Below are 24596 nucleotides of genomic sequence, written 5' to 3'. Positions count from 1 at the left end.
TTGGCTCCGCCCCTCTGCTACCTCCACTGGGTCTGGGCAACCTAGGGGCCACTTTGGTCCCTGTCTTATGCTGTGCTGTGTTTCCTTTTCCTCTTGCACAGGTCCCTTCCCCAGGCCTGAATGAGGTGGTGCTGCTGGCCAGTCGCTCACCCCAGCGCACTCACCCTGGAAGTGGAGGTCGGTGCAGCTGGCGTCCGCGTGGCACTGCCCGTTGTCCTGCAGGCAGCGGTCCAGGGGCAGCTTCTCCGGCTCACAGCTCACCCCGTCTCCCACGTAGTGACTTTTACACTCACACTTGTGCTTGCCCTGTGGGAAGAGCGGGAAGAGGTGAGAACGCCTTCTCTCCAGGACCCCGGGACCCTCCAGTGCTGTGGGGACCGCCATGTAGCCCAGCAGGGGTTCAGAAGGACCCCAGAGAAGGTGCCTCTCCTGTCCAGTGGAGGGGAAGTTCCTGCCAGGCCTTGCTTTTACACAGGTTCGTGATGGAAGCTTGTCAGCCTTCACACCTTGGTTCCAGCATCACTTCTCTGACCGCCCTCCGTAAAGGAGCGCCCCAGTTCCTTCCAGTGTGTGCGGGCCCCCTCCATGCTGTGAGACTCCTGGACTGAGTCCTGGCCCTCCCTCTACTTGTGTGTCAGCTCTGGGAAGGCAGGGATGCATTCTCTCTGTTCGCTGCAGTATCCTTGGCACCTGCCATAGCCACAACAGGTGCACAGTGACCCTGGAGCAACAACCTCATTTCATCTCTACAACAGCCCTATGATATTTGCGTTCTCATTTGGCCCACTTTGCAGATGAGAAAACTGAGACTCAGAATAAGTAGCCAGCCCCAGGTCTCGCAGTGTCTGAACCCAGGAGCTAAGTAAGACTCTGTAGGACCCTAAGTCTACCCTTGTAACCACTAGTGGACATTCTCTCCTGTCGTCTCTTCCCAACAGGTGAACCGGGCATGGACTCCATTCCACCAAGACTTGAAAGAGTGCCCGAGTCTGTGCTTTTCATGATACTTCTTACCACCCCTTTCATTAATAAACTTTTCATTGTGAGCAATTTTAGATTTATGGGACTCGGCAAAGACAGCAGACAGAACTCCCCTATGCCCTTCCCCCATCTCACTGAACCAAGTGCATTTGTCAAAACTAGGAAATTAGTGTTGGGATAGGCCTAGTAAGTGAGCAGCTGGCTTGGCATGGGCCTCAGCAGTTTTTCCAAGGATGTCCTTTTTATTCCTAGGATACCAGCCAGAAGCCCCCTGGCCTCTGATGAGACATAGTCTGAGGTGGGACGCAAGCTTAGAGGAGGGAGATCCATGGGCAAGCAGAACCCCGCAGGTGGAGGAGCTGGGCAAAGCACAAGGGCCGCCCCCACTTAATGGGGAGGCGCGACTCACCGGGCCGGTCATCTTGCAGGTGGCGTGCTCGTGACAGCCCCCATTGAGGCCGTCTGCGCAGGGGTCGATGGCTGTGCAGCTGCGGCCATCACCCTGGTAGCCTTTCTGGCAGCTGCAGGAGACTCTGGTGCCCTTCTGGGAGCACCTGGCAACCTTGGCACAGCCCCCGTTGTTCTGTTTGCAGAAGTCCACCACTGCAAGAGCAGCGGGAGATGGTCTGGATGTGGCTGGAAGCCCCCTCCCTCCTCCCCAGGCCTCATGCATTGATAGGTAATGCCCTTTGGGAGGTCCTAAGAGGGTGCCAACTGCAGCCACGCCGGGCTTCACAGCGGAGGCCTTTGGGGAGGGATTCGGCTTAGCTAAGCTCTGCAGAGCGGAGCTCCCGTCATTTCAGACCAGACAGGTGAGCAATGGCAGAGCAAAGAGATAGGAGGAGTCTAGGCCCCGAGAGACCTTTTAGGTGGAATTCTGGGTAAGTCCTGGGTGCCTCCCTCAAACTTACAGGAAATGCTTGCCTGTGTCTGTACCCATCATTTGGCTGTCTGCACAGCTGAACCTTTGTCCTCAGTACTCTAGACAGACATTGCTAGGCTCACAGTGGTTCTCACTGGGCTGTGAGAGCATGTAAGTTGAACTTTTTAAAGATACTGTGTGCAGGGCTGGCGTTATGGCGCAGCGGGCTATGTTGCTGTGTGTGACAATGGCATCCCAAATTGGGGTGCCAGTCAGAGTCCCGGCTGCTCTGCTTCTGATAAAGCTGCCTGCTAACGCACCTGGGAAGACAGCATATGATGGCCCCACACAATAAACAGGCAAAACCTCCCTTTTTAAACCAAACAGAGGGAGAGAGTTTTACTAATGAATTAAAATTTTGTAAATAAGGTGGTCATCATTTTGACATAGCTTTCCTCATGGGCATTGTCTACCTCAAAAGAAATAAACCAGTAACAGAACATGCCTGTAACTACAGGTTTCTAGTTTAGGCCACCAAAGATTAGGGACAGAGCACCCCCTTGACTTGCATTCTCTTAAAGGTTTCCTCTGGTCTGTGTTAACAAAAACCAGGAGGAAGAGGAAGCTAGGAGGCAGAAGCAACATAGATAGGTGGCAGACCAATTAATGCTGCTTGACACAGTGATCTGCCATCAAGGAGACCCAACCACTGCGTTGGTTTTCAATATGGAAAGCCAGGACTTCAGCAGAAGTCAGCTTATGAAGAGCCCTGGCAGCTCAGCCAGCCAGGAGTTGGGTCACTGGAAATGCACCTGCCCTGGACTTGAAGGGATCCAGGTCAGAGCCACAGACCCTGTTAGCTCTAAGCTGAAAAGTCCTTCACTCGCCCCAGCTTCCCAAGTAACCACTGCTGCTGAGGGGATGGCCAAGTAGGGACAGCAACATTGCAGGCAGGACTGTGAATTAACTAAAAATGTTTTCCTTTTAGAAATGCCACCTATCTTCTCTTTGAGCCAGCTCTCCTCCCAGGCCAGCTGGGTAATAGAAGTCAACAGGGTACCTCCCTTAGGATGTACCCCATGTGAAGAGGTAGATTGGTCTGAGAACTCCTAACTGGCAAGGCCTTAAAGCCCACCTGATTATACTCAAGCCCTTTCTGTCAGTTTCTATTTGCCTCTCAATGAGAAGGCTGGTGGTTTAATAATGACTCTGTCCTTGGTTTTAGATTCTGTGAATTTAAACTGCTTGTTAGATTTGCTTTCTCCAGACTTGAAAAAGTAAAATTCTAGATAGCCATGCACATGAAACATCCAATGGAAACAGTTGCTTCAAGCTGGCATTGTATCCCCCTGGAGAAGCCCCTTCCCAAAGACGCCCCTTTTCAGCATGAAGCAGCCAGAGTGATCATTGTCTAGTCCCCCCTAGCAGATGTTAGGGTACATTCTTGTTAAGGGGGGAATGTGAGGAGTCAGATGGGTTAATAGGTAGTCAGGGTGGTCCCAATGGAATTTGGGGTATAGAATATTTGCCCCCCCCCCCAAAAAAAGGTTATCTTTAGCAAGAACAGATAGGCTGCCCTCCTTTCTTCAGAATCTCCAAATTTGCCATGACAACAGCAAGGGAGGAGTAGTGATCGCAGGTTATTGTAGAAACAAGTTACCTATCCCACCTTCCAGATGGTATTTTTGGTTTATCATGAACAAGCCAGATGGGATAAAGAACTGTAAATCAGGTCTTTTGATGGGTTTTGTCCCTGCCTGGTAACTGAGTGCCAATCTGTCAAGGTTTTTGCCTCCAAAATTGTAGTTAAATACCCCAGTGCACGGGGCCCTTTGGGTTTTTTCCTCTCTTGGAAGCCCCCTTTCATGCCACTCTGGCTGGGGGTCTTTGACTCTAATAAATTTTTTTTTTAATCTAAAAAAAAAAAAAAAAAAAAAAAAGATGGCCCAAGTACTTCAGCCTCTGTCACTTTAAGGGAGACCAGGGAGGAGTTCCTGGTCCCTGGCTTCAGCCTGACCTAGACCTGGCTGTTGCAGCCATTTGGGGGATGAGCCAGTAGCTGGAAAAATCTTTTCCTTCCTCTGCCTTCCAAATCAATCAATCAAAAATAAAATAAAAACACATCAGGTTACTTGCAGAGTTAGAAAAGCACTACAAAGTGCAACCCTATTGCAAAATAATTTTGAAGCCATGAGCTGGGAGGTGGGCAGGCCAATCCTGAGCCGACTCCCTGAGGACACTAGTCATTGAGGGTTTGGCACTGTGGAAGTGGCCCAGGCAGGCCGTGGTGGAGGGAAGCCCAGACACTGTGACCACATCCTGCCCCTCTCCTGTGCCACATGCCATGAAGGGACTCACCTGTGCATGTCACCCCATCACCTTCGTAATTCAAGTTACACTCACACGTGTTGTTCTCCCTACAGGTGGCATGAGCAGAACAAGGAGGCGTGCATACTGGGGGCAAAACTGCAGAAAACAAAAAAGCAGAGGAGGGTCACCAATCCTCTTGTACCCATGCTGAGCAACATTGGGGCCCACCTGAAGAGTTTTGCCAAGACTGTTGCCCTGACCTGCCGCTGTGTTTTCTCAGTACTCCCCATTGCCAGAGGATGGGGTGAGTTGCTAGGGTCCACCTCAGCCTGCAGATTCTGAGATTCTAGAATTACTCCTTTATAGTGAGATTTCTCTGTGACTCAGATTATCATGCTAACTTTAGCGGCAACCAGCTGAAACTTTACACCTTAAAACTTGCCAGCAGGGATGAACTTGGTAGATAAGCTCCGTGGCCCCAGGGACATGGGGTTCCAGATAGAGCTGGTTAAATTGGAGGGGAAGTTCCACAGCCTTTGCAGGGTACCACGGAGCCTGGGAGAAGCCTGGAGCCTTGCTGACTGGGTGGGGCTGCAGTGTGCCTGGGCAGCCTGAAGCCAGCCTTGTGTGGGGGAGGAGGCACTGGTGCTAAACCTCCGTTGGTATTCTTGGAACCTCAGGTCACTGAGGAGGAGCCTAGTGCTGTTCTCTGACCTCAGGGAGGGTGGAATGACAGTGACCCACACTGCATGAGTCAACTGTTGCATTTTGGATCTTCCGGAATGTAGGCCTCGGCTATGGTTCTTGCATGATGTGGGTCAAGGTTATGACAATGGTGATAATGCTGACTGTTCAGAGCACCTGCACACTGGGCACTTCACAACCATGACCTCAACCATCACAGCCATCCTCCCCTTACAGAGTGTGTGTGCTTTCCCTTACTGGGGAGAAGGTCGGGGCTGAGTGGGGGTGATCTAAGCCATGCACCTGGGAAGCAGCAGCATCGGGGTCAAGGCCTGGTCTCAGGTACACCAAAGCCTGTGTTTTCTATGAAATCACTCAGCCTCCATGTCAGTGCACATCTGGGCCCGAGGGCCACCATAACGAGGCACCACCTTGCCTGATCCTGCGATTCTTTGCTTTGGGTGGGGCTGCTTTCATGAGCTGGAGTTAAATCTCATCTGGCTTCCCTTCCAGTCACCACCCTTCCGAGGCCCAGGGCCACACGGTCCAAATCATCTTTTCTAGGTGGCATTGAAAACACACGCTTTGTCGTTTCTTCCAGGTGCCATCACTCAGACCCCACTTCCTGCACTCTCGCTTGGATGCTCTCAGCCTGGTCCATGGTGGCTGGGTGCTGCCAGCAGTCGGGCCCTCCCCTGACAGACCTGTCTGGGTGTCGCAGAAGCGGCCTGTCCACCCTGCTTCACAGAGGCACTGCCCCGAGCCGGTGATCCCATCGTCACACTGTCCATGTTCTGAGCAGCTGCAGGCTGTGGAGCAGAGCAGAGAGAGGGCGGTCATCAGTGGCTGGACATTGGGATGCAACCAGGTCCAGTATAGCAGCCACTAGGCAGGTGTGCTGAGTAAATGTTAAAATTAAAAACTCGGCCCCGTGATCACCCATTTTCCGTGTTTGACAGCCACGCGTGGCTGGTGGCTACCGTGCTGGACAGTGGAGTCACAGAGCATTCCAGCTAGGCTCCAAGTGTGATTGGCCCACCTGTGGTTTTGCCACACCTGGCCCTTCACCTCTGTCAGGTGTCTACTCAAATATTCCTTGTGTGCAAGGTCTTCTAGAACAGGGCCTAGTCTTAATCTTGACCCCTCTACCTACTTCTTTGTCTTCATATCCTTTGTCACTACTTCTGGTTCTGTGAGCTCTTTGATAACTGGGGTTTTGTTCCTTAGCCTCTACCTCCACAAACCACCATATCCCTGGACCTTAGAACTGTTCCTGTGTTTCGAGCAGATCACGTCACCTCTTTGCTTTCTTCATTTGCTCACTGGTGATCCTAACAGTGCCTACTCCAAAGGGCTATCGGGAGGAATACCTGGGAAGATGTAGATACTTGGCACAAAGGAGGTGCTCACTAGATGTTGGCTGTTAATACTCATAAGGACGCAACAAATACAGGCAGGGTCCATGGCTGAATGAATGAGCGTTGTGTGGCTACAGCTTGCCGTAGGCGCCACAGGGCGTGTGAGGCTCTTTTCATGGGTGGAAACTGGGAATACAGCCAAGGAGGCAAAAAACACACAGGGCAGGCACATGGAAGGTGGCTGGCAGGAAGGAAGGAAGGGAAGGAGGATGCTTCCAGGTCAGGCAGGTGGTGTGGATGAAGACAGGCAGCCAACAAGACAGGCTACAGCTCTGGGAGGTGGTACCACACGTACCCTGACAGTCGGGCCCAAATCTCCCAGGCCAGCAGAGCTCACACGCTGTGCCGTTGAATCCGGTGTTGCATTTACACTGTCCTGTGGCCGAGTAGGAATCCAGGCAGACGCCCCGGTGGTTACACGGGGTATCTGGTCCTCCAGGGCAGGCTGGAAGAGAGGACACAGCAGTGACTCAGCCTACCAGACCCAGATCAGCTCAGTGCTTTTGTCACCTTTGTTAGCATGCTGTGGATTATACATCTACTAACTCGGAGGGATCATGGCCTTGCTTTATGGGAGATGGGCTTCAAAGTATCTGATAGGAGTCTACCTGGGCAGGAGGACAGACTGAACTGTGCACTGCATTTGGGGGTCAGGAGACCTGGATTAGAGTATATCTGGGCTAAGGAGTGAATTTCCTCTGAGTTTTAGTTTTCAAAGCCCAGAATGACGATGGTAGTGATGATGGTGGTGTGCTTGTTCTACACCATGCTGTTATTGTGAGGATCAAACGAGAGGCTACAGGTAACTGAGACAATTTTGGAAATATAAGCCAATGAACAAATCGAAGGGATGGCACTGATTCTTATGACTGGTCCTTAGGCATCATTCCTCCATTGCCTTATGACTTGAGAGCTTTCAGGTCTGTGCAGCGAGCGTACCCTCACCTTGACAGTCCGGGAGGAAGTAGCCTTTGCAGCACTTGAGGACTGGGATCACCAGGGTGCACTGCTGCCGACAGCCATCCACCTTCCTCTTCAGCAGGGGCAGCTGGTAGACACACTTCTGCTTCACACCCTGAGGGAAGAGAGCGGATGAGGCCGTCACCCTGTGTCACGTGGACTTGGACTCTGGGACTCTAGCCCAACCTCTGGTAGAGACCCTGGTCCTGCTCAAGTGAAAAAATGGGACTTTCCATGGGCCTTAATGTTTTATTTTTTTTTATGGCAATTCTTTCCTGAGTGGGTATTTGGCTTAGTATCTGCGTCCTATATCAGAGTGCTTGGGTTCAAAGTCCTGGCTTTGTGTCCAATTCCAGCTTCCTGCCAATGGGCACCCTGGGAGGGAAGTGATGGCTGTAGAACTTGGGCACCTGTCACCGATGTTGAACTGGGTTCCTGGCTCTGGTTTCAGCTTGGCCCAGCCTGGCTGTTGCAGGCATTTGGGGAGTGATGCAGCAGATTAGAGATATCTCTGAGTATCCGTCATTGTCTTTCTGCCTTTCACATAAATAAAAATTTAAAAGGCAATTGTTTCTTAGGGGAGTTGAGGTATCTGGGAGAGGGGAGAGGGAAGAGCTAAAGTCCATGGAAGATTTCTTCCCAGTCTTACAGGCAAGGACTTTCTGACTCAGAACTGTTTGCAAATGGTCTGGTGGCCTGGGGAGGGATCAGGGAGAGCCCCCCAACCCAAGTCCTCAGCAAGGAGAGTGCGAATTACTGTTTGTTTTGTAGAAATATTTTTGTTAGGGCTTTTACTAGTAGAGTAGAAAGAGCTTGACTTTGTACTAAGTAATTTAGAAAACAGTATTTAATGAGTATTTCCTATGCACCAGCCCCTCACTTAAATGTAGCATACTTTATAATTTTCTTTTCCTAGTAACTGCACAGAGAACCGTTGTTAACTCCATTTTATATTTATATTAAAGACTTATTTATTTCAAAGGCAGAGAGGCAGAGAGAGAGAGAGAGGCAGAGAGGTAGAGAGAGAGAGAGAGAGAGAGAGAGAAAGAAAGAAAGCCAGAAGCTTCCTCTGGGTCTCCAACACAGGTGCAGGGCTCAAGGACTTGGGTCATCTTGCACTGCTTTCCCAGGCCATAGCAGAGAACTGGATTGGAAGTGGAGCCTCCGGGTCTCAAACTGGCGCCCCATATCAGATGCCAGCACCACAGGCAGTGGCTTTACCTGCTACGCTATAGCACCGGCCCATATGTGTGTGTGTGTGTGTATTATATATATATAAAAGGCTTATTTATTCCCAATCCAAATACCAATGACATTCTTCTCAGATCCAGAAAAAATGATGCTGAATTCATAGGGAAACACAAGAGACCATGAATAGCTGAAGGAATTTCAGACAAAACAAAGCTGGAGGCATCACAATATCAGATTTCAAGACATACTATAGGGGCCAGTGCTGTGGCATAACCGGTAAAGCTACCACCTGCAGTGCTGGCATCCCATATAGGCACTGGTTCGTGTCCTGGCTGCTCAATTTCCAGTCCAGCTCTGTGCTATGGCCTGGGAAAGCAGTGAAACATGGTCCAAGTATTAGGGCACCTGCACCTACATGGGAGACCTGGAGAAAGTTCCTGGCTCCTGTTCAGCACAGCTCCAGCCTTTGCAGCCAACTGGGGAGTGAACCAGCGGATGGAAGACTTCTGTCTGTCTGTCTCTGCCTCTCCTTTTCTCACTGTGTAACTCTTTCAAGTAAATAAATAAAACTTAAAAAGATATACTACAGGCCAGTTATCATCAAAACAGCATGGTACTGGCACAAAAATAGACATGTAGACCAATGGAACAGAATACAAAACCCAGAAATCAACCCACACATCTACAACCAGCTGATCTTTGATGAAGAAGATAAAATTAATCTCTGGAGAAAGTCATTCTCTTCAACAAATAGTGCTGGGAAAATTGGATCTCTGTGGAAGTATGAACCAGATCCATACCATATACCTTATACAAAAATCAACACAAAATGGATTAAGGACCTAAATCCACCACCTGATACCATCAAATTACTAGAGGAGAACTTTGGGGAAACTCTGTAAGACAATGGCCTAGCGAAAGATTTCTTAGAAAAGACTCCAAAAGCACAAGCCATCAAAGCAAAAAGTAGACAAATGGAATTACATCAAGCTAAGAAGCTTCTGCACTGCAAAGGAGGCACTCAGCAAAGTGAAGAGGCAACTGACAGAATGGGAGAAAATATTTGCAAACTCTGTAACTGATAAAGGATTAATATCCAGAATCTATAGAGATCAAGAAACTCAACAAGAACAAACAATCCAGTTAAGAAATGGGCAAAGGACTTGAGCAAGCATTTTTCAAAACAGGAAATTCAAATGGTCCACAGACACTTGAAAAAATGCTCAGGATCACTAGCCACTAGAGAAATGCAAATTGAAACTACAGTGAGGTTTCACCTCAACCCAGTTAGAATGGATCTCATACAGAAACCAACAAACAATATATGCTGGTGAGGATGTAGGGAAAAAGGTATCCTAGTTCAGTGTTGGTGGGAATATAAACTAGTACAGCCATTATAGAAGACCATATGGGGATTCTTCAGAAATATGAAAATAGATCTACCATATGACCCAGCCATCTCACTCCTGGGAATTTACTCAAACCAAATGCAATCAGCGTATGAAAGAGTTATCTGTACCCCCATGTTTATTGCAGTTCAATTCCCCATAGCTAAGATATGGAATCAACCCAGAAGCCCATCAACCAATGACTGGATAAAGAAAATGTGGTGGCTGGTGCTGCAGCTCAATAGGCTAATCCTCCGCCTGTGGTGCCGGTACACCCAGTTCTAGTCTTGGTTGGGGTGCCAGATTCTGTCCCGGTTGCCCCTCTTCCAGTCCAGCTCTCTGCTATGGCCCAGGAGTGCAGTGGAGGATGGCCCAAGTCCTTGGGCCCTGCACCTGCATGGGAGACCAGGAGAAGCACCTGGCTCGTGGCTTTGGATCAGTGCAGTGCACCGGCCACACCGGCCCCAACGGCCACTGGAGGGTGAACCAACAGTAAAGGAAGACCTTTCTCTCTGTCTCTCTCTCTCTCTCACTGTCCACTCTGCCTGTCAAAAATAAAAAAAATAAAAAAACATAAAAAAAAGAAAATGTGGTATATATACACTATGGAATACTGGCCATAAAAAAGAATGAAGTCCTGTCTTTGACAATAAAATGGATGCAACTAAAATCATTATATTTTGTGAAATAAGCCAGTTTTCCCTGATCTGTGGTAAGAGAGCACCAAAAATTCTAATGTGTATGAGTGAAATTGACATGGTCAGTTTTGATTATTGCTACAGCCCTTGTCTCTACTGTTGAGGAATGGTGTTTTTTCCTTCTTACTATTTGTTCAACTCTTTACTTAGTGTAGGGTTAATCTTATGAATGTAAAGTAAACTGAAAGTAGATCACTATAAAAATAAAGAGAAGGAATGAGAGAGGAAGGAGGAGAAAGGGTGGGAGCATAGGCAGGAGGGAGGGTAGTGTGGGAAGGATCACCATGTTCCTAAATATGTATGCATGAAATACATGAAATTTGTCCACCTTAAATAAAAATTATAAAAATAAATAAAATTACAAAATATGTATGTATTTGAAAGGCAGAGTTACATAGAGAGAGAAAAGGAGATACACACACACACACACACAGATATCTTCTATCTGCCTGTTTAATCCCCAAATGATCACAATAGCTGAGGCTGGGCTAGTCCAAAGCTAGAAGCCAGGAGCTTCTTCTGGATCTCCCACATGGGTTCAGGACCCTCCTCTGCTGCTTTCCCAGGTGCATTTGCAGGGAGCTGGATTGGAAGTAGAGTAGCCAGGATACCACCTGGCACTCATTATAGGATGCTGGCCTTGCAGGCAGTGGCTTAACCTGCTATGCCACAATCCTAGTCCCTGTTAGCTCCATTTTAGAGAGGCAAAACTGATAGATTATGTGACTTGCTGGAAGTTACTGGAATTTGGGCCCATGCCTGTGGCTTCCAGTTTTTTTTTTTTTTGGGTTGTCTATTACCCTAGATGAGTGTCTGAGCCAACTTTAATCTTAGCTTTTTGCCCTCAGTAGCTGTGTGGCCGTGGGCAGACTGCTTACATACTGAGGCTCCTTTTCTCCTATGTGAAGTGAAGGTAAAGTGTAAATGATGAACAGGGATAATGGATATACCAAGGGCCCAATATAATTGTATTTATCATTGGAGTCTCTGAGGTTTACTTTTATATATAGTTTCTGGAAGATACAGTAGGTTGATGGCTACCTGGGCCAAGAATGTGCATCTCTCACTCCACTGGCTTGGTTGTTAAAAGAAAGTCATCCATTGTATTTATACAACACACTGGCAGACAACTCCCCTCCCAAATATACATATAGTCACACACACCTGACAGTTGAGGTCTGGCAATGAGATATCCTTGTCTTTCCAAATGTTACTGTTACATTCATAATTACCTTTGGTTTGCTCCATGTTGGACACCTGGGGGTATTGATACAGCTCCCACAGTCTCCCTAGTATACAGAAAAGAAGCACTTAAAATCAAGAATCTTGGCAAGCACAAGGAAGTGTCCTGGGTTAATACTGATACCTGGATGTATTATGAATTCAATTAATCTTGTTTAAGAACTTTGTGATCTAAGGTGAAAAGCATACACAGTGCAACTTTGCCATGGAGAATTCTAAAGGTCTGTCTTGGGCCTCCACTCTTTGGTTTAGTTCTTTGAAAAGTCTCCCGTTTCATAGAGCCGGACCAGAGCCATGTGATTTAGGCGATGTAACAAGCACTGAGAAATGGGAACGTGAGGATCTGTTCCGTCTAAGTTAACTGTGATGCTCTGGTCAATCACTTGTCCTCTTTGATCCTTAGTTCTAAGATGTATAAAGGAGGGGTAATAATTTTTTGCTTCTATTTGATCTTCAAGGGATTAGTGAAGGACAATGATTGACTCCACAAATCTGTGTGAATACACTTCAGGAATTAAGAAATCCATTCATCTCTTCCTTTGGCTGATTGGTCCCCTAAAATTTTGGGATATTTATTGAATGCCTATGAAATGCCAGGTACTGACATCAACTGGTGATACACTTTGTCGTGTAAGGTCTCTTCATCTCTCTGAGACTCACTTCCAAAGCTACACAACAGAGTTGATGATAATTTCTCCCATCATTGGATAATTGAGAGAGTAACACAAGCATGGAACAAAATGGTTGGCTCAGAGGTGGGGCTCAGTAAATGAGAAAATGAATGAGACGAACGAGAAAATGCCTGGCACAGTGCAGAGCCCAGGGCAGAAATTCAATCAATGTAGTGAGTTGAACAAGTCGGTAAATGAATGGAGGTATTTGGGGTTGGGACATAAATAAAAAGTTGAACATATGAAATTGCCATTGTTATAGTCTCCAAACTGTCAAGTATGGCAATTTCATATGGTTTAATTGGTCAGAAGCTCAAAAAAATGTTTGTTGAATGGGCTTGTAAATGGATGGATATGAAAATGAATGGCAGAAAAGCTGTCACATGTTGGTATCCAAGAAGTGGGTTCTCAGTGGCAAAGAAGTGAAGGGATGAATGGGCAGATGGGAAGACGAGACTGCTCAAGGCCTGCGGAGGGAGACGTGGACACTTGAGAATTGTTGGTTTGAAGGACACCACCTGGTGGTCCTCAGAGCTCTCTGTCCTGGTCTCTTCTAAGGACCAGCCCTCAGTGGGTTCACAGCAGAGCCTACGCTGGGTCGCCGGGGCCATTCCTAGCCCAAGGCTCTTTCACTACAGTGCCCCTGTTGGGACCCACCGAGACATTGAACGTAGTGAAAGTATCACAGCGGCCCCCCAGGGTGGGATCCATCAGCAGACAGTCAATGCCATAGGCCACGCCCAGATTGAAGAAGAGCTCCCGCTGCACAATTCTGCACATTTGACCGTTCAGAAAGAGCTCGCCCTGAGAGAGAGAGAGAGAGAGAATATGAATGAGTGAATGAATAGTTAATAGTCTTCCTTAGACTTTCCCTTTTCCTAGGCCATATAGAAAGTGGCCAGCAGGCACAAGACTCAGAAAGAACTAAAACAAAACACAAAAAGAAAGTCAGTTAGTCAATCATCTATCAATCTCAGTAAAACTGCACCTATTATATGCCAGGTACTGTTCTGAGTGCTTTACCTAAGCAAATGTGTTCCATCTCCCCAATCCTGGGATGTAGCTTCTATGATGAGTACCCAATTGCACTCAGTTAAGAAGCTGAGGCAGGGAGGGGTTAGGAACATGCCCAGTGTCACATGGCTGGTGAGATGTGCAGGCACTCGCTGCAAGGCAGTAGCCCGGGCGCCTTGACTCCTTGCCATCTGTGATGCTGCCTCTCCCAAAGTAGCAATCTGTGCAGTGGGGTGACGGGGTGCAGCTGTGACGTCTCTGCTGTTGTTCGGGTACACTTGCTGATGGGGCCACTTGTGTGCAGTAACCCAGTTTTCTTGATTAACCTACCGAGGTTTCTGAGTCCACATGTTTTCCAGGATAGACAAATGATGGACTTGAACTTTATAACAGTAACAGTAACTTACATCTCACATGTACAAAGCATTATCTAAGCTCTGGATACATTTTGTTTCATGCTTACAACAATCCTGGGATTTCCTTCCCTAAGATCACCCAGTTAGTAAGTCGATGAAGATTCTTCCCTCAAGGTGTGAAATGCTTTTAGAAAGTTCTTTGAAGAGAAAACTGGTAAATCCTAACATCCATTGATGGGAGGGAAATAGTGTGATTCTGTGGAAAGAACAATACAAAACCATGGGCAAAGCCTTATATGTTCACTTCGGCACGGTGTGACTCAGTTTCCTTGAGGTTCAGTTGCTCCCCCTACCCACCCCTGCACTGGTAACAGAGTTCAGGATTCTTGAAGCATGGGGTTGTTACAGATCAAGCTAAATGCTACACTGCCTTCGCACACAGAACAAACCACGCCCACTCCCGCTGTCCTTCTCAGCAGAGTCTTGTTCTTTGGCGGTAGCACAGAGGGGCCTCACGAGTGTGGCTGCATTGGGGTAACTTTCTGGAAGCTGGGATGAAAACATGCTAAGACTTCTCAAACTTGGTTATTGATCCAACACCTGCCACTTCAAACCCCAAAGGGATTCTGGTCACACAATGTAAGCAGAATGTGTGTGGGACTTATTGGAAAGCTCCTTGAAGTGAATGATCTCAACTGGGAAATGTATCCCTGTGGCGTCTCCTTCTGCTTAGGAAGTGGACATGATGGCTGGAGCTCCAGGGGCCATGTTGGACCCTGAGGTGAGGTTGCAGCTGCAACCATGTGCTGCAGAGGACTTATCAGGGTTTTCACGTCCACTTCTGTGTCCTCAGGAAACACCTCCAAAAGCAGCGAGAGGGAGCAGGCTTGGGGTTCCGGGAGATGGGGCAGAGGTGGGGGACACTCACAATGCCACTGTCAGCTCCACATTTCACACTCAGCTCCGAGCCTTGCAGGGTCTTCCAGGATGCAGTCCGGGGGAGATCCACAGCCAGGACCTGTGGGGACGACGGTGAAGTATGAGAGCCCACAGGAGGCTGCACATGGCTGTGGAGGTGCTTGGCCAACAAACCAAATTCCCACGCAGGGCTTCCTGGGAGTTGTCATAACTTCTGCTTTGAAGTGACAGAAGGTGCGATGAAAAGGAAGTGAGGGTGCGGGCCCTTGAGGGGGTGGGAGGGTCCTTCTGTCAGGGCTGGTCTTCCCCGCCCTTCCCTCCCCCAGCTGTGTCGGAGTTCCCTGGAAGACGCTGTCTCTGTGTCCAAAGTCAATGGAAGGATGGGTTGAGTTGTGCTCTCCCAAATTGTGTGGGAGACCTGCACTCCTGGGCCTCAGAATATGACCGGATTTGGAAATATGATTGTTGCAGATGTAACAAGGTTAGATGAGAATGGGCTTTTTAAAGACTTATTTATTTACTTGAAAGTCAGAGTTACAGAGAGAGAGCAAGCGAGAGAGCGAGAACGCGAGAGAGTGAGAGCACCTTCATCTGTTGGTTCACTTCCCAAGTGGCCACAAAGGTCAGGGCTAGGACAGGCCAAAGCCAGGAGCTTCTTCCAGGTCTCCCATGTGGGTGCAGGGGCCCAAGTACTTGAGCTACCCTCTGCTGCTTTCCCAGGTGCATTAGCAGGGAGCTGGATAAGAAGTGGAGCATTCAGGATTCGAACTGGTGCCCATGTGGGATGCCAGTGCCTCAGGCAGCAGCTTAACCTGCAATGCCACAGTGCTGGCCCCTAGGATGGGCCCTTGATCCAAGAGGAAGGGTGTCCTTGGAGAAAGAAGAGAATGCCATGTGGTGACACAGACACATAGAGGGAGAAGACAGCCACGTGATGACAGGGGCGGGGACCAGAACAGCGTGGCTACAAACCAAGGAATGACAGAGATTACCAGCAACCACCAGAAGCTGCGAGAGACGCATGGGACAGGTGCTCCCTTGGGGCCACCAGAGGTAGTAAGTTGGCACGTTCCACGTGCAGAACCGCGAGAGGACAAGCTGTGCTGTGTCAGGCCCCCAGGCTGTGGTGGTTTGTTACAGCAGCCCTGGGAACTGGAGAGCTCCAAGCGAGGGCTTCTGGCATTCTTGGATGGCATAGACTCACAACAGGAAGCATGAGCCCAGGCTAGGAACAGGGCATGGCTGCCACGCCCCTGCAGGGCATCAGGAGCCAGCATCATTTGTGTCGACATTTTGGAACCAGGAGAAAAAGAGTCCATCCATCCAGAAAAAGCTGGGACTGCTGTTAGCAAGCATCTGCAGTGTGCCCCAGGAAACCGGAAGGGCTGGCCTGTGCTCTTGGGTACTGGTTGAATTAAATAAGGCAGGTACAAGAAACACAGTCTAGCGTGGTGCACTGGGGGTTTAAACTGCCACCACACATCAGAGGGTGTCACAGTGGGAGGGGCTGCTGATGCCCGGTCTCCTCATGGGGACAAGGACACCTGGGACGCCCTGGGCTGCACTGCCTGGATCTTGGATTCATTACTTTCTGGGTCGTTCCCGCACTATTTTGTGTTTAAACAAAACACAGCTGTTTTCCTTATCCATGAGAACTATGGTCCAGGACCCCCAGTGGATGTCTGAAACCTGCTCTCCAGTGAACACTACAGAGACCATGTTTTTTTCCTATGTATACGTACTTAGGACAAAATTCCATTTATTGATTACAGCAAGAGCTCAACAATAACTGCTAATAAAGTAGTGCTGATAAAATGATAATAAATAATAAAATGCTAAGAAAAGAAAATGCTAATAATACACCATAACAAAATTGCCAGCATCACTGCTTTTGTGCTTTGGGGCCATCGATAAGTAGAATAAGGGCCACTTGAACCCAAGTGTGGCGATGCCACATCAGTTGCTCTCATCACCAAGAAGGCCACCAAGGGACTAGTGTGTGGGGAGTGCATGCAGCTGGGATAAATATGTATGTATGTTCTATATATGTATGACTAATGTGTGGGGAGCGCATGCAGCTGGGGTAAATATGTGTGTATGTTGTACGCATGTACATATGACAATGTGTGGGGAGTGCATGCAGCTGGGGTATATACATATATGTATGTTGCATGCATGCACATATGACTAATGCGTGGAGAGAACATGCAGCGGGGGTAAGTATGTATGTTGTATGTATGTACATATGACTAATGTGTGGGAAGTACATGAAGCTGGGGTATATATGTATGCATGTTGTATGTATGTAATATGACTAACGTGTGGAGAGCACATGCAGCTGGGGTAAATATGTATGTATGTTGTATATATGCACATGACTAATGTGTGGGGAGTGCATGCAGCTGGGGCATATATATCTGTATGTTGCATGTATGTACATATGACTAATGTGTGGAGAGTGCATGCAGCTGGGGTAAATATGTGTGTTGTTTGCACATATGACTAACATGTGGGGAGTACATGCATCTGGGGCATGCTGGGCGAAGGAACGGCTCACGTCCGGGTGTGAGATTGTCATCGCTCCTCAGAATGGTGTGCACCTGAAAGCGTATGATCAGTTTACTTCTGTCATTTCCCCTTCAGCCTTTGAGGACCACGGTTGACCTCCGGCAAGTGGGACCCAGGAAAGTGAGATCCCAGGGCGGGCTCTCCGCGGGCACCTTGGAATCCCGGATCACGTGGAACTTCAGGTACTCCTGCAGCTTGTCCCTGTTGTCTTGTTTGAACAGGAAGTCCTGTTGCTCGGGGGGCAGAGCTTGGAGGGCGTGGTCCGTGGGCCAGAAGACAGTGACGGGGGTGTGGATGGGGTCCGTGATGACGCTCAGCAAGCCTGAGGCCTGGAACACAGGGAGGAGTCAGCCCCTGTGGTTGCTCCGCCCCACGGGCACAGCGTCCCTCCGTGGGGTGCCCTCCTGGCCCTGCCCATGGCCTGTCAGGACTCCAGATGGTTCAAGAGTGACAGAGGCAGGGGCCCATCACACTGCAGCCATTCTTAACCTCATTGCCTTAGAAAGCAAAGGGCGAGGTCAGGTATGGGGCTTTGTGAGCAGGAAAATTCTCTCTCTGGGTGTGTGTGCATGTGCGTGTGTGTGCCTGTGTGTGTGTGTGTGTGCGCGTGTGCACTACTTCTGCCCACATATTTTACATTCCGGAAGACCAACTTAGCATTTCTCTCCTATTTCATTTTAAAGTGAGGAAACCCTCTACAACACTGAGCTGCCGCTGCGTGTTGACACACATCCAGGTCATGCAGATCCAGAGCCAGGAATGGCACGATGGGGTGGGGGTGGGGGGACTCCTTCTCAGAGCCCTCTACGGCTGGGAGGAGACGTGTATGCTTTTTAAGTTTTTCCACAACCCTACGAGGGAGGGTCTATAACTCCTGTAAGAGCTCCAGAGAGGTTTGCCAACTCGCTCTCCAAGCTTGTGATCAGCCAGTCTGGTGCCCAGGTGTGGGATGAGTATGAAGCTTTGGGGGTGGTAGGTGAGCAAATGTTATGGACGGTAACATCTTTGAAGATTCTCACTGTGGCTGCCTTGAAACCCCCATTTCTAGAAAGTTCCCCAGAGACCCAGGGCATTTCAGGGACTTCTGCAGAGATGTGGAGACTGTGCCCCAGGGCCTGGCAGGGCTCTTGGAAGCCTCAAGGACTGCTCAGGGGAGGGGGCAGGGCAATCCCAGGAGGACCACAGCCCTGCCCTCCCGAGTCTCCTCTGCAGCCTTTGGGTTTGACCAAGAGATGTCCTCGCTCCCTGGGGATGGTCTCTGGAGTTGAAAAGATGTGGTTTCCAGGCCAGTTTCTGCCTGCCCACAGGCTCTCCAGCTCCGTGTCCCCAGCTCTGGAACGCGGGCGACACTCCCAGGTGTGAAGCCCCATGTCCAGGGATCCCCCAATTCAACCTCAGCATCACCCGTCTCAATTTCCAAATCAGCCCGTGTATGCTAGAGAGCTCAAGACCGCGTGACGTCGCAGAATGCAGTGGCAGAGAACGACTGTGGTCTCCAGGAAATGGGGACTTCCTCACCCAGAACCAACAACAATTTGCTGAATGAGCAAAAAGTGATCAGCGAGCCAGCAAGGCAATAGTAGCCAGTCAGCCGGCTCCAACAAGACCGAACGAGACAGCAAAAAACAGAACTTCCTTGGGCACCTTATTCCCAAACCAACTTTCCCCTGGGTCTTTACCTGCAATAAGTTGCTGAATTTGACGTAGCCATGGTTTATCGCCACTGTCGTAAGATTTTGCTGCGTGAAAACAAAGCATTTGAACAAAAGCTCCCTTGGTAAAACAAGTGCAGATACTACAGAGCCGCTCCAACACCCCCTCCAACTCTGTTCTGCTTATGCTTCTCTGTGTTCCACAGGCTGCAAGGCTGAGCACTACATTTCCCCCAGAATCCCTTGCAGCTAGAGCCCCATAGGTGATATCCCCAAGCAGAAGCATTTGTGCAAGACTTGCTGGTGGACAGAAACAATAAGATGTGGTAGGGGAAGCTGCAGGAACTTCAGGACCTCCGGCAAGCACAATGGTAGAAGCATCTGCTGTCCTGTTCTCCTGTGGCCCGGGGGATGAGGCCAGTGGCAGTGGCAGAGTGGTCCCAGGGTGGGGACGGGTGCCTCCCATTGCAGGCATCCCTGGGCTGCTTGATTAGCAACTGTGTAGCACCTTGGATTGCGCTCTGGCCTTCCGAGAGACTCAGCGATGCACCTAGTGTCTTAAGAAACTCCTTTTTATGTTAGCTAGATATGGTAGTTTCTGAGGTCTGCAATGTAGAACATTGGCCAATGCTAATAATAATAAAAAAATCTCAAAATGGCCTTTTCTGTCCATTGAGAAGGAGTTTTACTCCAGGTTTAGTGCGAGATCTCTTTTTCTCTCACCTGTCATTTATCTGTTTGCCTACCATTTATAATTCTATCTCTTTGTCATCTATCATCTGTCTCTCTCTAGCAATCATCTCTGGCTGTCAATCATCTCTAGCTGTCAATTGTATCTATCTTCTCCATCTTCCAAATATTTGCAAGACTACCTGCCTTTATAGACGCTCAAAAAATTATTTATTTGAAAGGTAGAGAAAGAGAGAGAGAGAGTCTTCCATCTGCTAGTTCACTCCTCAAACGGCCACAATGGCCAGAGGTGGGCCAGTCTGAAGTCAGGATCAAGAAAAACCTATAAATCTATTTATTGATTTAAAATAAACCTGGAGGTTAAGATGCCCACACCCCGATAGCAGAGGACCCAGGTTTGACTCTTGCCTCCAGATCTTGATTCCGACTTCCTGCCAACACAGGCCCTGGAAGCAGCCGGTAACAACTCTACTAGTTTGCTCCCTGCCACACACATGGGAGACGGGGACTGCACTCCTCGCTCCTGGCCGAGCGCTAGCCCGGTTCCTTCCACCGCAGCCTTTGGGGAGTGAAGCAGCAGATTGGAACGCTGTGTCTTTCTACCCGACTCCCTCCGCCTTTACTCATCTCTTTCTGAGAATAATGTCTATGAGGCTTTTGAAGATCCCTGAGCCTGAAGTAGCAAAATCAAGATGTCTGAGGACGACGCCTCACATTCAGAACCGAGACGCTGCGCCTCAGGCGCCTCCGTGCGGAGAGCAGGTCAGCAGGTTTACCTACCAGGATCCGTCCAAAGGCGTCTCTCGGAGTGACGAGCAGGTTCTGGGGAGACAGTAGTTTGTCTATGATATGGATGATTCCATTAGTGGTGATGATATTGCTGGCTATGACCTTAGCCTTATTATTTATATACACGGCATCCTGAAATCAACCAGAAAATTAAAGAGACGTGAGCACGGAGAACAGCAGGCACAGCAGTGCTTCTCCCAGGAAGCTTCACCCACACATTAAGTCATCAGTGGGGAATCTGAAGATTTGCCTTCCCGGAGTCTGTTTTTATTGTGATGGTAAGAAGAAAATTGCGACAGGAATGTAATTTTCACATGGAGAAGTTAATAACAGATAATGCGGCATCCACTAAAACAGTCATTTCCCTGATTCTCAGGAATGAAATAGACGAGCAGCTCAAAACTGGCTTCTCTCTACATCCCTGTCCCCAGCTCTTTTTCCCATTGCAATGAATTCTGGAGTCACCATTTGTTCCTCTGTTGTGAGGGGGACAGGCCACAGAGGTCAGGTGGCTGTAGTTGGGAGCTCTCATCTCTCTCCAGCTTCTGACCAAGGCTACCAGAAGCAGTCCTATGGACCGCCTGGAGCTGCCCTGCCTCTGCTTTGACTTCTAGTTTGAATATTTACTTGCTGTGTGACCTTGGGCAAGTTACTTAACCTTGCTGAGCAAAGTTTCCTTATTTGAAAATTGGGGGTGAAAATACTACTGTGTAATCATGGGGCTACTGTGAGGGTTAAATGATACACCATCAAACACTTTGTATTCAGGAATTTCTGCCTGTAAAACAATTTCATAGATGTGAGTTTTTATTATTAGTGCTGGTGGTTAGCCCAAGAAGGAGGAGAGGGTACTTCCCGAGGTGGCGTCTCTTACCTGAGACACGGAGATGACAATCGGCTCTCCTTGGAGGGAAGTGACATTTGGGGTCAGTTTCAGGTTTTCCAGAAGCAGCTCGTGGCAGGCGACCACATGGTAACGCAGAACCTGGGGCATTAGGCGCTGTTGGTCCCAGGCTTTCAGCTGTGAGAGCAGAGGAGGGGTTACAGCCAGAGCGGGCGCCTTTGTCTAGAGCCTTCTCTTCGGCTCTCTGTACCCTCCTGCACCGTCCTCTCGCCTTTCAGACTCTGGCAACTCGGAGTTGGCTTGTGGTCAGGGTTACAGGCTGGAGGCTGCGCCAGGCAGTGGCCCTGGTGCCTTCCCTGCCTCTCCGTAGACTCTCGGGTGGAAGGGTTCCCCCGTTTCATAGCACTGGTTGCAGACCTGGAGCCCTGTGGGACGCTCCTCTGAAGAAGCATTTCCTGTGACAGCTGCTAGTCCACCCCTCTCTCGGCGGTACCAGGGCCAGATTTAAACCGTTAGCACTGGAGACATCCCACAGAGCTCCACCCGGAATTCAGAATTTACACCACATTGGGCATTGGGCGTAGCAGTTAGGGCACTGTCTGGGACGCCTGCATCCCGTGCGGGAGTGCCTGGTTGAGTCCTGGCTCCACCCCCGACTCCAGCTTCCTGCCAGTGCCCACTCAGGGAGGCAGCAGTGATGCGTCTGGTAGCTGTGCCCCTGCCACCCACGTGGGAGACCTGGACGGAGGTCCTGGCTGCTGACTTTGGTCTGGCCCAGTCCTAGCTGTCCTGGGCATTTGGAGTGTGAACCAACAGATTGGGAGCGTTCTACCTCTCTGACTATTTCCTGCTTCTCTCTGCCCTTCAAAAAAATCCAAGATAAAAACAATGAATCTATAAAGTAGACATAATAAAAAGCCCACACAATTCTTATTGTTTGATAACTTTCTTGATGTTTAAAGGGAAAATTATCAAATTTCAAATTCTTTTCAATAAAAGATTTATTTATTTGAAAGGCAGGGTTGTAGAGAGAGGAAGGAAGGGGGAGAGGGAGTGAGGGAGGGGAAAAAGGAGGGAGAGAGGGAATGGAGGGAGCAAGGGAGAGAAAAAGGGGGGGGAGAACGAGAACGAATATCTTTCATCTGCTGGATCACTCCCCAGATGGCTGGGCCAGGCCAAAGCCAGGAGCCTGGAACTCCATCTGGGTCTCCCATGTGGATGGCTGGGGCCCAAGCACTTGGGCCATCCTCTGCTGCTTTCCCATGTGCATTAGCAGGAATTTGGATCAGAAGTGGAGCTACTGGGATTTGAACTGGTGCTCATACGGGATGCCGGCATTGCAGACGGTGGCTACATTCACTGCGCCACAACGCCAGGCCCCCTCAAACTCTTGACAATGATTTTAGTGCCTCTGCTTTTCTAGTGTCCAAAATACAAACAGACAGATGCAGTGCACACAGTGGTTAAAACCCCTTGTTGCTCCACTATCTGCTAGTCATGTGACCTTGGGAAAGTTACTTCTTCAATATCCTCAACAGTAAAACAGGAACAATAAGAACACTCAGCTCTGCGAGGACTGTTTGAGTTAATCCAGGCCAGGCACTCAGAACAGGCACTGCATAAATGCTAGCTATCCTCATTACTCATGGGTAACACTGCCTGAAGAGCCCCAGTGAATATTAGCATAGTAAAGGTTCTGATAAGTCCTGCAAGCAAAGGAAGGACTTATTTAAATTCCCTTAACACAGCCTCTCCCCTGTCTATGGGAGGTTTGGATCACAATTGTGCATCTCTGCCAGCCTCCTGCCCTGTCCAGGAACGTTCTTTAGGAGGTCTTTGGCCTGAATCCACCGGAACGCATCCCCTGACAGTGCTCCCTCTACTGGCAGAAAGCCCCTACTGCTGCTGCTCAGGGCACCTGGTCATAAATGCGCTGCCCAGAAGCATCTGGAGTGTCGGTTCCAGCTTAAGGTCCCGGAACCGTGTTCTCACCCCAGACGCCCTCCCTCTGCCCACGGCATGGTGCTTACCCGCAGGTCCTCGTCAAAGGCTGCAGATAGAGGAGCAAAGACAGTGAAGGGGCCGGGGCCAGCCAGGTCCCGCACAGAGTGCTCCTGTAGGAAGGAAGGCGGGGCCGTGGCCCCTGGTTAGGCAGGGCTCAAACACCCGCGGGAGCTGATGACTGCAAAGTAGATGGAAAGTGTTGTGTTTTCGTCTTGGATGCAAATTGGACCTAGGTTGTTTGCTGCCAAAATCATGTTGTTTTGTTTTCTAATTAATACCTTCTGCTTACTGCATTCACGGTTTTGAAAATACCCATAGAGCCTAAAGAAGAAAATGAGACTAACCTCATAACCCTAGCACCTTGAAGCAACTCCTGTTATTTTTCCAGGGCCTTTTCTATCTACCAATATTTTACGTGATTGGGGATAATTATACAAATACAAAAAACAAGATAATTTACATCATTATAGTACAATTTTTGCAATTCTAAGATTATATAGTTACTAGGTTATCTATATTTTCCTCTAATCTCCCACGATCCTTCTAGATATTTTATTCTTCAGCATATCTGGATTCAGATGTCTGATGTGCAGAAACATCGAATTCCACATTTCTTTAAGTGCTGGCCAGTTACCATCAGTAATGCTTTTTGTCTCACTGGTTTGCTGGGAGTTTTTCCATACACCATGTATATTTTTCAATTTTTTAAGTGAAGAGTAGCCATACTGACTCATGGGTGCCAGTGTGACAATTCATGCAGTGTGTGAACTCAAGGCCATCGACATCTGCCCTTCCTTTACGATGGCAGGCTTGGGGCTCCTGGCTCCTACTCATTTATAAAATATACACCAGGGTGCTGTGAACCATAGTCACGCAGCTATACCCTCTGACATGTACAAGACAGATCAGTGTAGCATTCACTGCACTCTTCCCTGCGCCTGCCCGAGATCAGCGCTGAGAGAGGAAGTTCACAGAAAACCAACAGCAGAGCCTGTTCCACGCTCCAGCGCCTGGGCCTGGAGGCTCCAGGTTCATCCTGGCTCTGGCTTGAAAGCCCGCTCTTACACTGGAGCTATCTGTAGCTGCTCTCACCTGCAGCTGGAAGAAATACTGCGAAGTTTTTGGGTCCTTGGGAAGCTCCTGTAAAGACAGACAAGGTTGCTTTGCTTAATGCCTGTAAATTATCTACAAGAAGGATGCAGAGTTATCACAGGACGCTTTTCCTACCTTGCAAGTATCTGGCACTTCTCTCAAGTCTTTTTCACCCTGCCACCCCCCACCCCCCCATAGGCTTACAGCCAACATGCAGGATGACCACGTGCACACATTTGTGAGTTACAAAATTTTTTTGGAATC

General features: G+C 48.9%; 1 protein-coding gene across 1 annotated transcript in view; it reads right to left on the bottom strand.

Moving 5' to 3' along the window:
- The window catches only part of STAB2 (stabilin 2), a 211070-nt gene that overhangs the window by 15858 nt on the left and 170616 nt on the right, over positions 1-24596 (bottom strand). The window contains exons 46-60 of the mRNA XM_051845830.3: positions 24333-24380; positions 23267-23350; positions 21267-21413; positions 20384-20524; positions 18941-19000; positions 17414-17590; positions 14704-14793; positions 13063-13209; positions 11725-11781; positions 7201-7330; positions 6551-6700; positions 5542-5646; positions 4202-4309; positions 1391-1584; positions 165-306 (exon numbers count right to left, since the gene is read on the bottom strand). Of these exons, the coding sequence (XP_051701790.3) occupies positions 165-306; positions 1391-1584; positions 4202-4309; positions 5542-5646; positions 6551-6700; positions 7201-7330; positions 11725-11781; positions 13063-13209; positions 14704-14793; positions 17414-17590; positions 18941-19000; positions 20384-20524; positions 21267-21413; positions 23267-23350; positions 24333-24380 (1780 nt within the window). The remainder of the gene's footprint in view (positions 1-164; positions 307-1390; positions 1585-4201; positions 4310-5541; positions 5647-6550; positions 6701-7200; positions 7331-11724; positions 11782-13062; positions 13210-14703; positions 14794-17413; positions 17591-18940; positions 19001-20383; positions 20525-21266; positions 21414-23266; positions 23351-24332; positions 24381-24596) is intronic.

The sequence above is a fragment of the Oryctolagus cuniculus genome, chromosome 11, assembly GCF_051225735.1.
Source record: "Oryctolagus cuniculus isolate XC-2025 breed Fujian yellow rabbit chromosome 11, ASM5122573v1, whole genome shotgun sequence".
In the NCBI taxonomy this organism is placed as follows: Eukaryota; Metazoa; Chordata; class Mammalia; order Lagomorpha; family Leporidae; genus Oryctolagus; species Oryctolagus cuniculus.
The sequence above is the reverse complement of the archived record's forward strand: the minus strand, read 5'-3'. Positions and strand labels throughout refer to the sequence as shown.